Source organism: Triticum urartu, chromosome 3 (assembly GCF_003073215.2).
Source record: "Triticum urartu cultivar G1812 chromosome 3, Tu2.1, whole genome shotgun sequence".
Taxonomy (NCBI): domain Eukaryota; kingdom Viridiplantae; phylum Streptophyta; class Magnoliopsida; order Poales; family Poaceae; genus Triticum; species Triticum urartu.
Window position 1 is genome coordinate 577,815,087 of NC_053024.1, and position 17,376 is coordinate 577,832,462.

At 44.1% G+C, this 17,376-nt stretch overlaps 1 protein-coding gene across 1 annotated transcript; it reads right to left on the minus strand.

The window, feature by feature from the left end:
• Positions 1–1,119: 1,119 nt before the first annotated feature.
• Positions 1,120–2,789, minus strand: LOC125548741. The gene is made up of 3 exons (XM_048712290.1): positions 2,509–2,789; positions 2,298–2,365; positions 1,120–1,444 (listed from the first exon to the last, which is right to left on the minus strand). The coding sequence occupies exons 1-3, from the start codon at positions 2,600–2,602 to the stop codon at positions 1,307–1,309; spliced, it is 300 nt and encodes a 99-aa protein (XP_048568247.1). The 5' UTR covers positions 2,603–2,789; the 3' UTR covers positions 1,120–1,306.
• Between the last annotated feature and the right edge of the window lie 14,587 nt (positions 2,790–17,376).

Below are 17,376 nucleotides of genomic sequence, written 5' to 3' on the forward strand. Positions count from 1 at the left end.
CAGTGCTCTCACTCCCATATCTAAAACTGGTGTCGTCGCCGATCCATCCACATAACATATTGGAACCCACAACCGGTGCAATAGACCTAAAGCGTACACCATATGTTCACGTTTTAGACACCGCCATCATCATCGAACCGCTGACCCATCTTTAGGAGAGAGATCTACATCATCTTTGCCAGTACGTCCATCCGTCGACGTCACCACGGCGCCCAACAGCGCCACCGCCACGCGCTCATCCGTCCAGGCACGAAGATTCTGAAAGATCTATCGTGCGTAGCACCCGCCGACCAGGCATGACACAGCGTAGCACCTGTCGGCCAGGCATGACTTGACATCTCCATCGAAAGCTCCATGCAAGACGAAACCGCTCCACCTCCTGCCTCTGTCTTCCAGCTCTGCTCCACAAACGATGCTCGCAAGAGAGAAAACGACACCGCAATACCGTCATCGTCTGATCTGGAAGACCAGATCCTAGGGTTTCCCCCGGAGCAGCACGAGTGAGTCGATAGTAGTTACACGATGATGCCTTCATCAAGGTAACGACGCAGAACATCACCATCGCCTGCCATCGGTTCGGTTTTCACCGCCAACTATGTCTTCCCGACTCGCAGCCGGAAGTAGATGGCGGATCTCGAGATCTGATCATCCAGCCTCGTGTCGACCACCTCCGACGAAGGAGATAGCCACCACCGCAAGCGGCACCGGCCAGATCAGATCTGACCGGAGGCGCCGCCGACCAGTCAACCATGGCCACATCCCCTCCCGACCCGCCCTCCCGACCCGCCCTCCCGACCAAGCTGCCAGAGTAGCGCCGAACCGCCGGGAAAGACAAAGACCGAAGGGCGATCTCGCGTCGCCGGGCCCTCCATACCGCGGGGCTGCAACCTAGATTCCCGTCATCCCCATCACCGGTGGCGCCCGGGATTAGTCGGAGCACGTCTCTAGGGACGACGAGGTGGAGGAGAGGAGGCGGCAGCCGGGGCGCTGGGGTTGGCCCCTTGATCGCCCTAGAGAGAGCGATTGAGGGAGCCCTGGAGCGATGGTCGGCATTGACAGACACACATGGACATACTATATTAAAAGAATGAAAAACATGAACATAGGGGCACACACATATAATATACTCCCTCTGTATCAAAATGTAAGACCAATTTTGACACTATTAGAAAGTAGTTAGAATGCTTCTTTCCTTGCTCGGACATGTTTAACCCGTTGAACTCATCAGTCATCACCAACAAGTGCTATCTAGACTAGACTAACCCATTACTAATCTCCCTATACACGGAGGTTCTGCGGATCGACTTCACCCCCTCCCAGGGCTCCTAGGCGGCTCATGGCGGCCGTTGGCGCTGGATCCAGGGTAGTCGTTGATCTCGATGTCCATCCGCGCCACCACTTCGCCGACGACGCTTTGCTCCTCGGCGGCCGTCGTCACGACGCCCTGTATGAACAACACAAACCACGTTAGTGGTGTCACACACCTCAAGCTGAATATACATATTCTAGATGCATGCACTCAGTTTGCAACTTGCAGGCAAACACCACACCGCGCACTGGGAATGTTCTTGTTTGCACGAGCGAGGTGGACCTTTCGATCGTGTGGATGGGTGCAATGCAACTACACAAGTATATAGTACAGCAAATGGCTTATGGGGAGTGGCCACGCATGTGGGCTGCACTGTGGCCGGCAGGCCGCGCTTATCTAGCCGTGCATGCATGTGACTGGACATGGGATCACTGCACTAGCTAGCCACCGGCCGACGCAGCTTCGGGTATGCTCTTCCGAGCGTCCAAAGGTCACATGCGATTTTGTGATTTTGTCAAACTGTGGGTGCCGCGTCAGTGAGTGGCTGACTGATGAGTGCTCTATCGTGGACACCAGCTACAGAAAGCACTCGACTTAAACCCTCAGCGTGAGTGCGCTTAGCTCCCTAGTCAAATGGTTAATATGCACTCCTGTCAAAAAATGTCTTAATCCTACATTATAGGACGGAGGGAGTAGAAAGAACTATCAATTATTATGTTTCCTGCTTAGCTAGTGACGTCACGGCACAATGTTATGCGCTAGCTTCGAGCCTCTGAACGACTGAACGGACAAGGGAACATGCAAGCCATCTATGGTGGCGGCTCCGGCCACTGGGAAGCAGGAAGCAGCCAGAGCCAGGTACGTATGACTGTGTACAAGTAACATTCGGCATCTATCATCAAGCCACAACTAGTTTAATCCGCTTAAGGAACAGAAATATACATATAGAAGAACGGCAAAGGCATCAGGTAGAGGGAGAGAGATTGACCTGAACAGGCAACGCCTCCGGAGTCAGACTAGAAGCTGAGGCTTGATGATTTGCCAAGGACACGCTTCCTACATCCAAGAACAAGGATGCATAAATACAGGCACGAAACTGACATGCATGCACAGACACATCACACATGCCAAGAAAGAAGATGAACTGATATTAAGGTCCATGCATACGTGAATGCATGGGGATGGGGTCAATCACTTACTCGACACGGGCACAGAGGAGACCAGCGGAAGAAGAAGATGGCACGACAGCAGCAGCACGAGAGCAAGGACGGGCTTCATCTTCCTGCACTCCATCGCCCTCTACCACACAAGGCCACAACGAAAACGATGAGGAGGAGAGGGGAGCACCGTGCGCGCTATCAGCCTATGATCCACCTCCAAGCTCCGCCTCTCTTCTGTCGCTCGCCGCCTGCCACACAAGTATACACTGCACTTGTCTACGATCGAGCTGCTGCGCGCGACAATGGTGACTTGGGTGGTGGGTGTGAGGGGTATTTTATACCACGGGGAGGGCCTCTCCTGAGTCCTTTGTCTCTCCCTCTCGCTCAAAAGTCAACTTCACGCGCCATGTCGACCTCTTGGCTCTGCGTGCGCACTACAGTGCCTGTGCTGCGCTGGGGCCTTTTCGCTTCTCTGGATTTTTCCGGCTGGATCCGTCCGTCCGTCCGCGTTCATGCGTCTGAGCTGGGTGACACTGACCTGCGGCCAAGGGCGAGGTGTCGCGTGCGCAGGCCCGGCGCGTCGACGAGTGCGCATCGCAATGTGCCCGGCACAGTGGGGGCGATGCGCGTGCGGAGGCTGAACATCACGCGTGCTCCCGTATGATTGGGCCGTGGTGGTCAACGACGCCGCAGAGTGCGTCGGAGTCGGAGAGCTCGGATGCAGTGGATGCTCGGTAGATCGGGCGTCGGCACCGCACATGCGTCGATCCAGGCGAAATATCATCAGTAGCTAGTAGAGGAAATATCAATATCCACGGGAAATATCGTCGTGCATTTCTATCTGCGTTCCATGCGTCCGTTTCTGTAGAGTAGTCCGGCATTCCTAGATTTATTTGTGAGGGTACGGCAAGGGCGCGCCTATACCTCGCTCGACGCGAGTTCGATCGTAGCCTCGCCTGAAGCGAGCGCCATACTGGGCCGGCCCAGGCATGCAGGAATCCACTGAATCGTTTTTTTCTGGGGTTTCCCGTATTGATTTCTTTCCTTTTTACTTTTCTTTATACTTTAGAATATTCTAAACATACATATTTACAAAAATAAACTTTACTTGTATTTTTAAAAAATGTTAGTCATGCACTTAAAAATGTTAAATGTGTATAGAAAAAATGTTTCTGGTGTATACAAAAAAGTCCTATGAGTATGGGAAAAAGTAGACATAAAAAAGTTTTTTAAAATTGTTAATCATTTATTTAGAAAATGTTAAACATATGTACAAAAAATGTTCCTGGTGTATACGAAAAATGTATAATGACTATGGAAAAGAGTAGACATACAAAAATATATGGTGTAAAAAAATGCTAATCACCTATTTAGAAAAACTTAAACATGTACAATTTTTTTTCTGATGTACACAAAAAATGTACAATGTGTATTAAAATAATTAAACATAAAATTATAAATTTTGAAAATTTTGATAGTGTATAAAAGTGTTAATCATGAAACATGTAGAAAAATGTTCTTGATGTATACGAAAAACAATTAGAGTGCGTTTTAAACAATTTAAACATATTTTTTAATAGTTTTTGATCGTGCATAATTTTTTTCAATCATATATTTTATAAATGTTAAACATGTATTACAAAATGTTCCTGGTATATACTGAAAATATAAAATGTGTATGAAAAAAGTAGTCACCAAACATAAATTTTTGAAAAATGTTGATTCCATATTGAAAAATGTTAAACATGTGCAAAAAAATGTTCTAGTGTATACATAAAATGTATAAATGCACATGACAAATGTACACATGTGCTAAAGAAAAAACAAAGAAAACTGTGAAAACAAAAGAAACCGAATAAGGAAACAAAAGAAACACCTCATAAATGAAGAAAAGCAGAAAACCCAAAGAAAACCGTGAAACCCATGAGAAAACAAAGAAAAACAAAACAAAACCAAAGATAAACGATGAAAACTAATGAAACTAAGAAATAGATACAAAAATGGAAGAAAAATAAAAAATAAAAAAGGAAACAAAAGGAAATCGAAGAGAAAAAGGAAACAAGACAACCAGAGAAAACAGTGCAAAAAAAGACAAACGGAGGAAAAACATAAAAAACCCAAAAAGGAAAGAAAAAGAAAACAAGAAAACCTGATGAAAATAAAAGAAATAAAGAAAATACAAAACATAATAAAAAACCAAGCCAAAACTCGAGAAAAGTCCACTGAGAAGAAAGAAAGAAAACCACGAACTAAACTCAGCGAACCCGAGCAAAACACAATGAAAAAACCTAGACGAAAGGGGCTGGCCCAGTAGCAAGCTACAATGTGAAGACGAAGCTTCAGGCGAGACGAAGGAGCACTCACACTAAGAGAGATATAGCTCCCGCATTCGTAGAGGAGGTATCACCGAAGCTGGCCATATAGGTCGTCTCTTGCGAGCTAGCCCACATGCAAGGACTTTCGGCCGTCCTGAGCCTAGCAAGGGACATGAATAAATGGGAACAAGGCTGATCCCCAAAGTCGGGCCTTAAGAACCGACACGACACGTCCTTTTTAACCGAGGGGCCTTTTAGGCCTCTTTGTTTTGCTCTTCTCACGGTCGTGCTGTTTTGGCCTTTTTAGGTTTGTTTTGGCTTTTTAATGCAAGCCAGCCACAACCATGATGTGTCGTGCCGGTCATTTTTACTTGTGTGCCAGGCTATTGTTTTAAACCCAGATTTTTGGGTTGGCACAACACAACCCTTTTTTAAAAGGCTGATACGGGCCGGGTCGTGCTAGCTAGTCCATGTCGAATCTGCCAATACTCAAGATTTAGGTTTGGAGCCCACACTCAACAATTATTACGGATTATTTTTAGATAACATACAAGATTGGAGGAACTTCCTTGCAACATTGCAATAGGGAGGCTAATTATGTGGCGCACAAGGGATAAAATCTTCATTATTTCCACATGTATCTTCCAGATGATGATAATGTATTATGGGCCATGATGATCTAGTGAGGGATCACTGCGTCAAATGCATTATATCCTTCTTCCTATTTTACGCGCAAATTCTAGATGCATCGAGATCTTTTCAACACCATTGCAAAAGCTGTGGAGAACCATAATCCTTTGTTTCAACTGAGAATAAATGCAACGGGAGCAGCAAGTACAAGTCCATTATTGAAGATTACCCAGCCATGCGAGTCCTTGCTTATGGATGCCCCGCAGATGCCATTGATGACTATGTTCACATTGGGGAAGATCTCGTCCTCGAGTGTCTGAGATGATTCTGTGATGCTAAGATCGTAATCTATGGACCGTAGTACTTGATGGCTCCCAATGATGAAGATACCGACAAGCTCATGGTAGAAAAAAAGAGATGGGTTGCGCGGGATGCTTGACTCAATTGACTGTATGCGTTGGACATGGAATATTTGCCGTGTGGCATCGCAAGGTTCGTACAAAGTGCACTTTTTATGATCCAACTAGTATTCTTAAGGCATTTGCATCACATGATCTCGGGATTTAGTACACATAATTTGGATGCCTGGCTCTCACAATAATCGCAATGTCCTCTCGTGATTTCCTCTTTTTGCAGGGCTTGTAGCGGTGACAATCCACCTTGCAACTATGTTGTCAATGATAATGAGTACAACAAGGATACTACCTAGTCGATGGCATCTATCCTCCATGGGCCATATTTTTGAAGACAATCTACCTTCCTGAAGGCAACAAGAAATCTTAGTTTGCAACTATGCAAGAATTTGATACAGAGCTTTTGGTGTGTTTGGATGACGCTTTGTGATTTTCTGTGGGTCTGTTGAGTATTGGAAGTGTAAAACCTCATGGAAGATCATGGAAATATGTGTTATCTTGCACAATAAGATCATTGACGATAAGATATAGGACCCTCTGGACTTTTAGTATATTTTCAATGGAAACTCATGGAGCCGGAACATAACCCAAACAGGATTTAAGCCTTCCTCCAATCACACCAACCAATCGAGAATAGTCAAGCTCACAGCCGACTTCAAGAAAATCTTATTGAGCACCATTGGCACCTTCATAACACTTGATTCTTGTGATGAATCTTTTGGATTCTTATTAGTTCATTTGGACCATATGTTGTGTTTGTATTTGCATGATTATGTTTGAGAACATAAACTTTGTTATGTATTTGAATTGTGTGTACTTGAATTCTTAAGTATTGAACTAATATGCCGTGATAATTTTTAAAATAGCTGGATAAATTAGCAAAATAATATTTTAAGGGATTAAGTAGTGGATCTACTAGTTGAGCAAAATTTAACCGCCTTTTTAAAATCTTTTTTGGATAGAAGAGGATGAATTTTGGACTCTTATGACACGGGATCTGTGAGAGATGCTCCAAATGACCTGAAAGTTGTCACTAGGGCAGCTCCAATAACACCCTTATGGTTGAGTGCAGTCATAGCAGTATCGAGGCCTTTGTTTCAACAAGCAAAATAGAGCTATAGATTTAAGATATCAATAGGGAGCTCACATTTGCTCCAGGGGTGTTCCCGGCATTCGTACGTGCTAGAAGGACAACTGGCAAATGAAATTGTTCGCTCTAGGACGCCCTTTTGCATGACGAGTTTGCCAGCCCTCCAAGTCACAAACACCCCACTCCTGACCTTCTTCATCGGCAAGAAGGTCCTGATAGCGGGAAAACGAGATCCTTACTCTATGCATCACCACCTCCATGAATCGAATTGCAAAACAGTGGTAAAAAAACTTCACTAATCCACCTATATGAATTTCACCCCCTTTCCATTCTAGCCGCTACAAAAATATTTGTAGGTTACCTACGATCTGGATTGATTTCTCCAAGGAAAATCAAAAAACAGTTTCGGGGGGGGGGGGAGGGATTGTCGTGTGGAAGCCACTTGATATTCACACAAAAAATCAGGGTGATTTGCATGGGCAAGAACATCCGATTTGCATCTATGAGGACAGTAAAAAAAGAATCCAATGATGGAATATCTCCTAAACAAAGATCAATTTCCATGGGATATAAAGGGGATTTGCCTAGGGATGTTACTAGTGGTAGACATAATGAAATTTCATATCAATGAACTAGTTGTCTTGCTGAGAAGTTGCCATGACACTATGTGGCAAACAAACTCTAATAGTTGACATGCACTTGCTCAGAGATTCAATTGTTATGCTACCAATGAACTCCTCCTATAAAGGGTGAAATTGCGAAAGGCAAACCATGTGCATTTTTCCACAAGGAAGGGGGTGGAAGTTGCCATGCTCTAGTCAATGAGACTGCCACAAGATTTGAAATTAATGTGTATAGATGTGTGCTACTTAAGTTTGCCATAGAAAAAAAACATCTTAAGTTTGCCCTGGCATGTATATAGATGTAGTACAACTTAAGTTGCCATGGTAAAAACATCTTAAGTTTTTCCATGAAAAAAGAAAAACTTTGTCATGGCATGTATATAGATGCAGTGTGAAAAATAAATTGCCATGGCATGTTTGAAGCTCTAAAAACAAAAAAATAAATATAGACAATAATATTTGGCATGCTATACGAAATGCAATGGTGTGTATTGTGTATTAAAATACAAAATAATTGCTATGGTGTAGATTTTTTTTCCATGGTCCAGTGTGTTCCAAAAAAGAACATGCAAAGTAAAATTTGCCATACAAAGTAAAATAATATATGTAAGCATGATTTTAATAGTTGACATCATTCTGTGGTCAGAACACCTCCTTCAACAAAGGTTAGCAGTATCAAAAAATAAGTGATATCCTTTTTATGATAAATTTACCATATTATGTAAATTAAAATTGCCACCAATCTAACAGACTCATACATAGAGCAGAACACACAAAAACACACAGAACAAATTGTCATGTGTTAATTAGAAAAAATGATGTAAAGTTTTCCATGTGTCAATTCCAAAAATAAAAAACTAAAAGTAACCCTTTGACCATGACAAAAATTGAGGATTTTTGTCCTACACTTGCCATGTGTCAAGGACAAAATTATTATGTGTAAAAAGCCAATGTCGAAGTATGGGATATGAATTTTGCCATGGCATACGAAGACTTTTTTTGGCATATTTTAAATAAAATTGCCATATTATATATAATAGATTTTCCATAGACACATGGCGAGATTGGAATGGGTACATAAAATAAAATTTACCATGGTGTTTTTATTTCTTTGAATCAATGTAACATTTAAAAGTAAAATTAAAACAAAGAGACATGGGAAATTTGGGGCAAATGTAGTATCGAAAAAGTCATGGAAAATTGTTGCAAAATGTCCAAACTTCGGATGGAAAATTAATAAAAGTTTGAAGTTATCACATGGATATTTTCAAAAAAATTCCATGTAAAAAATACAATTTTTTTCCGTACCAGTTACATGCCAAATTTACAAAATAAATGTTAAAAAATGGTCACCATGGCTTTATGAATTTGTTTTGTGTAAAACAACATGATAACTTTTGGAAAAAGATTGTAATCATCATTTGACAAAAAATACAAAAAAAACATGCCACACACAAAGGGAATAAACACAAATGGTTGCCATGGTCCTAATACTTTAATTTTGAAACATGGTTTATCAGAGTTGCCATCGATGTGTGAAACGGTACTCCTTCATCCCGAATTACTTGTCTTGGATTTGTCTAGATACAGGGTATCTCAACATGTTTTAGTGTTATATATATATATCGGTGTCTAGAAAAATCTAAGACAAACAATTTGAGATGGAGGTAATAAATGACATGACGAAACAAATTTGAAAAATGCCATGGCAAAACACATCTCAATTAAGCACAAAAATATGATTTAAATTGCCATAGCGAAACTCATTATCAAGTCAGTATGATACTCTACTTGCCACGGCAACAAGAAATACGTATGAAAATTATTGTGGCAACACATCCTAATCTATACCTACAATAAAGTACGGAACGCTTCTGCTTTCCAGCGTCGTGTTTTTTTGTTGCAAAACTCCCCGTTCTTTCTTAAAATCAACCCGAAGTCTCGGTTTAAGTGATTCTAGTCTCTAGAGATAATGTTTCACTGTTTGTGGAAAGCCCCCTGCATTTTCCTCAAATCAACCTGCAGTCCGAGTTTGAGTGACTACAGAAAAACTATTCACTATTTGCGGAAAACACCCTGACATTTGGGTTAATTAACCCACAGTACATATCATACATTTTTAAAAATAGTCGTATCTTTTAAACCGTAACTCTTATTTTTAACATATTATATATGAAATTTGATTAAAAAATTGTAGATTCTGAATATGATGTTATTTTACCTGTTAACCACTTTAAAATGTTATTTAGGGTGACGCCTCAATCAATAGTGCAATCCCGGTTTAAGTGATTTCAGAGATAATGTTTCAATGTTTGCAGAAAACTCCCTGTAGTTTCCTCAAATTAACACGTAGTCGGGGTTTAAGTGACTCCATAAAACTGTTCGCTATTTGCGAAAACACCCTGACATTTGATTTAATTAACCCGCTGTACATATTATATGTTTTTTAAAATAGTCATATCTTTTAAACCATAACTTTGATTTTAACATATTACATATGTAATTTGATTATTTTTTATAGAATTTGAATATGATGTTATTTTATGTGTTAATAATTAAAAAAATGTTACTTAGGGTGATGCCTTAATCAACGGTGCACGATCCGCCTCTCTTTTGTATTGGTGTAGATCTGGGTTGTAAATGAACACCTTAGTAAAATTGATTGGATACGAAATAAATCATCTGTAACAAACACATGGACATGTCGGCGAAACCTTGCACAGGGAAAAGGAAAGAAGATTTCTTATCTTATGCGGAGAGAGAGACGCCTTAGGATTGACCACATTCAAACGTGTTGTGAGTGTGTGAGCATTGAGGCCACCATCGGCGAGGTTGGGACGAGGATAAGCGGCAAGACAGATGGGATGCCGTGTTCGAATCTCTACCTAATAATAAAGGGACTATTTCTTCTGGTCGTCCGTCATAATGATTGTCCCCAAAGTTGCCACATATTACACCCAATGCCACCTGTAAGTGAAAACGTTCGGTTTACTACATTACCTATGGCCTCTGGTTCATAGAAGTATAGTCCTTGAAGAGTCACAACCACATGGGTGCTCCACTAGCTAGAGCCACAATATGCCACAAGACCTAGGTTTGATCCCTACCTTTGCCCATTTTTTGTTTATATTTTTCACTCCCTGAATTCTCAGCGGATGATTGTATAATGTTCTAATTTGGGCCTAGCAACTCTAACGTTTCTCATTTCTTTTTTTCGAACAAATATAAATGCTTTTTAAATTTTTATGTCTTTCAAACCACAACTCTAAATCTAACATTTTATATATGAAAATCACTCCGAAAATATGTAGATTTCAAATATGCTATTATCTTGCATGTTAATCATTTCTAAATTATGTTTAAGGTGCAACCTTAATTAATAATTTTTTATATGGGGTGTTTTGGAAATGCCTATTATATATGTTCTCTACCGCATATAAATTGAGTAGATATGATAGTTTGATGCTCTCACAAAAGATATTATTGCCACCATAGGGGACAATTTTTTTGGATGGCCATAGTGTATGTTGATTTCTACCCGATATCATATGCTAAAGGTTACAATACATACATAATCGTAATCATTCTCTCTATTTTCACATAGTGCGCGATAACCAACCCGTATACAATGATGTGCACTTCTAACGTTTCTCATTTCTTTTTTCCGGACAAATTTATATGCTTTTTTAAATATTCATATATTTCAAACCACGACTCCAAATCTAACAATTTATATATGAAAATCACCCAGAAAAATATGTAGATTTCAAATATTCCATCATCTTGCATGTTAATCATTTCCAAAATTATGTTTAAGGTGCAACCTTAATTAATACCTTTTTTATATGGGTGTTTTGGAAATGCCTATTATATATGTTCCCTACCCCATTATAACACCCATGATGCGGCTATATCTCCCACGTGTCGGAGCACGACTTAGAGGCATAACCACATGGTAGGCATGTCGCAAGAGGGGTAATCTTTACACATCCCATGTACTGAATAAGAAAGGGATAAAGAGTTGGCTTACAATTGCCACTTCACACAATACATAAATAGTCATACATTATCCAGAATACAATCAAGGTCTGACTACGGAACCAAAGTAAAGAAAGACAACCCCAAATGCTAGATCCCCGATCGCCCCAACTGGGCTCCTTTACTGATCAACAGGAAACGAAACAATACAACGATCAAGATCTTCATCGAGCTTCCACTTGAGCTCGGTTGCGTCAACTGCACGGGTACCATCGGCACCTGCAACTGTTTGGAAGTATCTGTGAGTCACGGGGACTCAGCAATCTCACACCTGCGAGATCAAGACTATTTAAGCTTAAGGGTAAGAAAGGGGTAGTGAGGTGGAGCCGCAGCAAAGTACTAAGCATATATGGTGGCTAACTTACGCAAAAGAGAGCGATAAGAGAAGCAAAGCACGGTCGAGAAGCTAAAAATGATCAAGAAGTGATCCTGAAGCTACTTACATTCAAGCATAACACGAGACCGTGTTCTCTTCCCGGACTCCGCCGAAAAGAGACCATCACGGTTACACACGCGGTTGATTCATTTTAATTAAGTTAAGTTTCAAGTTCTCTACAATCGGATATTAACAAATTCCCATCTACCCATAACCGCGGGCACGACTTTCGAAAGTTCAAAACCCTGCAGGGGTGTCCCAACTTAGCCCATCACAAGCTCTCACGGTCAATGAAGGATATTCCTTCTCCCAGGAAGACCCGATCAGTCTCGGAATCCCGGTTACAAGACATTTTGACAATGGTAAAACAAGACCAGCAAAGCCGCCCGATGTGCCGACATCCCGATAGGAGCTGCACATATCTCGTTCTCAGGGGAACACCGAATGAGCAATCCGAACAACTAAAACCAGCCCTCAAGTTTCCCCGAGGTGGCGCTGCAAGGAGCTCTAGTTCGAACCAACACTTAGACAAGCACTGGCCCGGGGGGTTAAAATAAAGATGACCCTTGAGTCTGCAGAACCCAAGGGAATGTGATAGGTTGTTAGGCAAATGTAAAACCAAGGTTGGACCTTGCTGGAGGAGTTTTATTCAAAGAGAACTGTCAGGGGGTTCCCATAACACCCAACCGCGTAAGGAACGCAAAATCAAGGAACATAACACCGGTATGACGGAAACTAGGGCGGCAAGAGTGGAACAAAACACCATGCATAAGGCCGAGCCTTCCACCATTTACCAAGTATATAGATGCATTAAAGTAAATAAGATATAATAATGATATCCCAACAATATCCATGTTCTAACATGGAGCAAACTTCATCTTCACCTGCAACTAGCAACGCTATAAGAGGGGCTGAGCAAAGCGGTAACATAGCCAAACAACGGTTTGCTAGGAAAGGTGGGTTAGAGGCTTGACATGGTAATATGGGAGGCATGATATAGCAAGTGGTAGGTATCGCGGCATAGCAATAGAGCGAACAACTAGCAAGCAAAGATAGAAGTGATTTCGAGGGTATGGTCATCTTGCCTGCAAAGTTCTCAGAGTTGATGAAAGCTTGATCCTCGTTAGCGTACTCAACGGGTTCCTCAATCACGTACTCGTCTCCATGCTCTACCCAAGGCAAGAACACAAGCAAAGGAACCAACAATCAATCACGGCGCAATGCACAAGCAACATGATGCAAAACATGGCATGATATGCGAGATGTGATATGCAATGCATATGCGTGCTCCGGAAGGAAAAGATTGATCAAGGCATCAACTTGGCAAACCAAGTGTGCTGCTGGAAAGATGAGATGATTTCGATCGAAATCGATATAAAGATCATCGGAAACGGAGGCACGGTTTGCAAATGGCGAGCAAAACAAGAATGGCACAAATCTGCGATTAACAGCACGATGCCATCTAGAATGCAACAAGAAACTAAGCTACTGCACACCAACATAACAACAAAGCACATGGCAGTGATCTACTCAAGATGCTTGACAAAACATGAACACTGAGCTACGGCTAAAACACACTAGAACATGTTCAAACAAGCATGACAAAAGTGCAAAAGATATCAGCTTCACAGACCTAGTGAAAATACTAACATGCCAGAAATTAACATCAGGAAGCCATGTTTAGAGCAAGCAAACAACATGCTACAGGAACATATCATAGCAAACAAAGGCATGGCATGATTCTACTAAATGCATAGAACAAAAATCCCTTACTGACCATGAGCCAAAAAGGCACAGAAGATATGATGGCACCCATGTAAACATAGCAAGTTTATTAACAGTTTCAGACTTAGCAGAAAACTGAGCATGGCATAAACAGAATTATGAAGGCATCTTTGCGAGCTCAAATCACTCACCACAAGGCATTGCATGACAAGATAAGCATGGAATCAGCAAGAAGACATGTTCAAGAAGCTAACCAAGGCAAGAGAAAGTTCATAGCATGCATGGATCAACAACAACAACCATGGCAAAATTGATTAACATGTAAACAATCTGCCAGGAACATTTTATAGCAAAAGTAGAGCAAGATTAAGACATGCTAGAGCACTCCATAATTGCAAACAGGGGCATGGATGGATAGAGCACAACCATATGTCCAAAACATCCTTACTGAAGCAACTCAAAACAAGCATAGATCCCACTGTAGCATCAAGTTTACATGGCATAAAAATAACAGCAGAACAAGGACTTAGCAAAATCCTAAGTCCCTGAAAACAGCAATATCACGAAGGCTACTTTGCATGCTTGTGCTAATCACCACATTGATCACAAAAATACAAGGCAAGAACCTTTGTAAAGATGGCATGGCATAGATCAAAATATATGTAGAGCTCATGCCCATATGCAGCACACAACAAATGTGACCAAAATGACAAATCATCATAATCTGATAAGTAACAGGAGTAAACATTTATAGCACTCTTGCATCAATGATATGGGCATCAAGATGGACTCAAACAAGCATGTCACAATGGAATGAAATGAAGAGCATCTCCCAATGAACATTTTGATATATCCTGCGCATGAAACGGAGCTACGGTCACAGAGTTATGGCATGATGAATATGGGCATAAAATGTGAGGGGGAAAGGACTTAGGAAAAATATACCCCTCCGAAAACAGATCTAGGGTTTCCAGCATGGATCTCGAGGTTCGCCGAAGAAGCCGACGGCGACGAGGGAGATGACCGGAGGAGGACGAGGAGGTCGGGGGAGGGGCGCTCCGGGCCGGATCAGCGGGCGGTGGAGCGCGCGGATAGCGGGGCGCCGGCGACAGGGAAAGGACGATGTCAGCGGCGGACTTGCAGGAGGCGAGGCGCGTCGGCGGCGATGGATCGGCGGCGGGGATCCCGACGAGGGCGGCGAGCGGCGCTTGAGAGGGAGTCGGGCGCGGTGAAGCGGCGGTGGCGGCAGGAGCAGGGCGGAGGCGGCAGGAGCAGGGCGGAGGCACCGACGACTGGTGGCGGAGGCGGCGGGCGAGGCGGCGAGCGGCGCAGGCGGGCGGCGGCGCGCAACGCCGGCGGACGGGCGGGCGCGGCCCGGTTCGGGCCCGGCGGGGGCCGGATCTGGGCTTGCGGGCCCGCGGCGGCGCGCAATGGGAGACGTAGGCGGCGAGGACACATGGCAGACGAGGATTGGGCGCGGGGTGGTGGCGCGTACATGTCCGGTGGAGGGAGAATGTGTCCAGCAGCGCGAGGAGAGACTAGGATAGGGTTCATCCGTGAATTTTGGACGGGGAGGACATATTTATATGTAGGAGGAGTTTGGAGTGTACAAAAGAGGTGTAGTTTTCGACCACGCGATCCTGGGAGTGGTTTGGATGGGTTATTGGACCGTTTTGGAGGGGTGTTGGGCTGCGACACACATAAGGCCTTTGCGGTTACCCGGTTAACCGTTGGAGCATCAAACGGACACCAAATGACACGAAATTTGACAGACGGTCTATCGGTGGTGTACCAAGGCCGCTTGGCAAATCTCGGTCCATTCCGAGAATGTTTAACACCCGCACACAAAAAGAGACAAGAGGGGGACATCGGAGGACGTAGAAGTGTCGGATTGCAGAACGGACAACGGGGAAAATGCTCGGATGCAAGAGACGAACATGTATGCAAATGCGATGCACATGATGACATGATATGAAATGCATGACATGAACAAAAGCAAAATAAAGACAAAACCCAACCACTAAGGGAAAATCATATCGCATCTTCGAAAAAGGCAAGAGTCGGAGTTACAAATATGGAAAGTTGCATCCGGGGCATTACACCCATATAAACTGAGCAGATATGATAGTTTGATACTCTCACAAAAGATATTATTGCCACCATAGGTGATGATTTTTTTGAATAGCCATAGGGTATGTTGATTCCTACCCGATATCACATGCTAAAGGTTACAATACATACATAATCATCCTCGCTATTTCACATAGTGCAAAATAACCCACCCGTATACAATGATCTGCACTAAACTGTTGATGCGAGCTTTATGTAAACAAGTGGCTTAAGGTTGATTTTCATATTATTTGAAATAGTGCCCATAAAGATTTTTGGAGACACCTTAAGTACACTTGCAACACCACTTATCATGTTGGTTGTATGGCATCATTAAAGGTTTCAATGAATTTGCTAATGTCGTGTGTATAAGAGGTGATTTTTTTCCCATTGCAACACATGAGCATGTTTGCTAGTAAATAACATAGACCTATTGGGGGGTCTATTGGTCAGGAACATTTGTTATTTTTTCTTCCGTTGCAACGCACGAGCTATTTTGCTAGTTACACAAAAAAAACTTCATGTAGATTTACAATCCATATCAAAGCCTATGCAAGAGTATTCGCAAAAAAAAACCCAATGCAAGAGTACACCATTAGAGCATCTTTAGCCGTACTCTCAGAAAGACTTCCCTAGACGATTTTTTCGCGCCGGCGCCGAAAAAATGGCCTAATCACGTCCCAGGAGCCCGATTTTCGCCGGCCTGGGCCGAAATCAGCGTCGGCGGACCCAAGCCGAACCCACTGCATTGGGACGCCCGGGGGCGCCGGGGCGAGTTGTTTTGGCGCGAAGCAGCCACGGGCCCGCCGAGTCAGCGAGACGGGCGCTTTGTCACCCTCATTGCCTCGGTTCCCGCGGGAATCAATGCCAAGGGTGCCGCGCTGCCGCCGCCGGTCAGCCTTGCCATTGATTCCTCACGGGCGTCGCGTCACGGGGCGGCGCGCCGACACCTCCCCTCCTGCGCACGCGTACACACGGGCGCGGCTATATAAGCCGGTGGCCTTCCTCGCCTCTGGCCACACCAGCCCTAGCCGTCGAGCTGTGCCTCTCCCGTGCGCTGCCGCCGAGCCCTCCCTCTCCCTCTCCCGTGCACCGCCGCCGAGTCCTCGCTCTCCCTCTCCCGATGGCCGAACGTTTCCCCGGCGACGAGACAACGGCCAACGGCTTCGGCCGCCGCTCTCTCTGCGAACAAGAGTCGTGGCTCCTGTTCGAGGCCAACATCCCGGCGCCGCTGGACATGCGCGCCGGGCCGACGGGGTGGAGGCTTAGCAACAGGGGAGTGCCCATTCCACCGTTGCCCGACGCCGTGGCGCACGCACCCTACTTCGCCGCCGAGGTAGAGATCGTGCACTCACCGACGAACAGCTCGCCCTGCCCTAGTACGCCGCCAACAACCACGCGGCGTGGACGGCGTACTTTGAGCGCCGTCAGCAGCAGAGGCTGGCGTCCACCAACAGGGCGCCGGTGGTGGGCGGCACGAAGAACAGCGAGGGGCGCCACCTGTGGTGGGGCGTCTCCGGCCGCACGCTCGAGGGCGTGCTGACGCACCTTGAGGGCGGCAACAACCCGCCGCTGGCATACCCTCCCC

Coding starts and splice junctions, on each gene's coding strand:
- LOC125548741 (XM_048712290.1), bottom strand. CDS start 2,602: ATGGAGTGCAGGAAGATGAAGCCCGTCCTTGCTCTCGTGCTGCTGCTG. Junction 2,366..2,508: donor CTCCTCTGTGCCCGTGTCGA/GTAAGTGATTGA, acceptor TCTTGGATGTAG/GAAGCGTGTCCTTGGCAAAT. Junction 1,445..2,297: donor CGGAGGCGTTGCCTGTTCAG/GTCAATCTCTCT, acceptor TTGTTCATACAG/GGCGTCGTGACGACGGCCGC.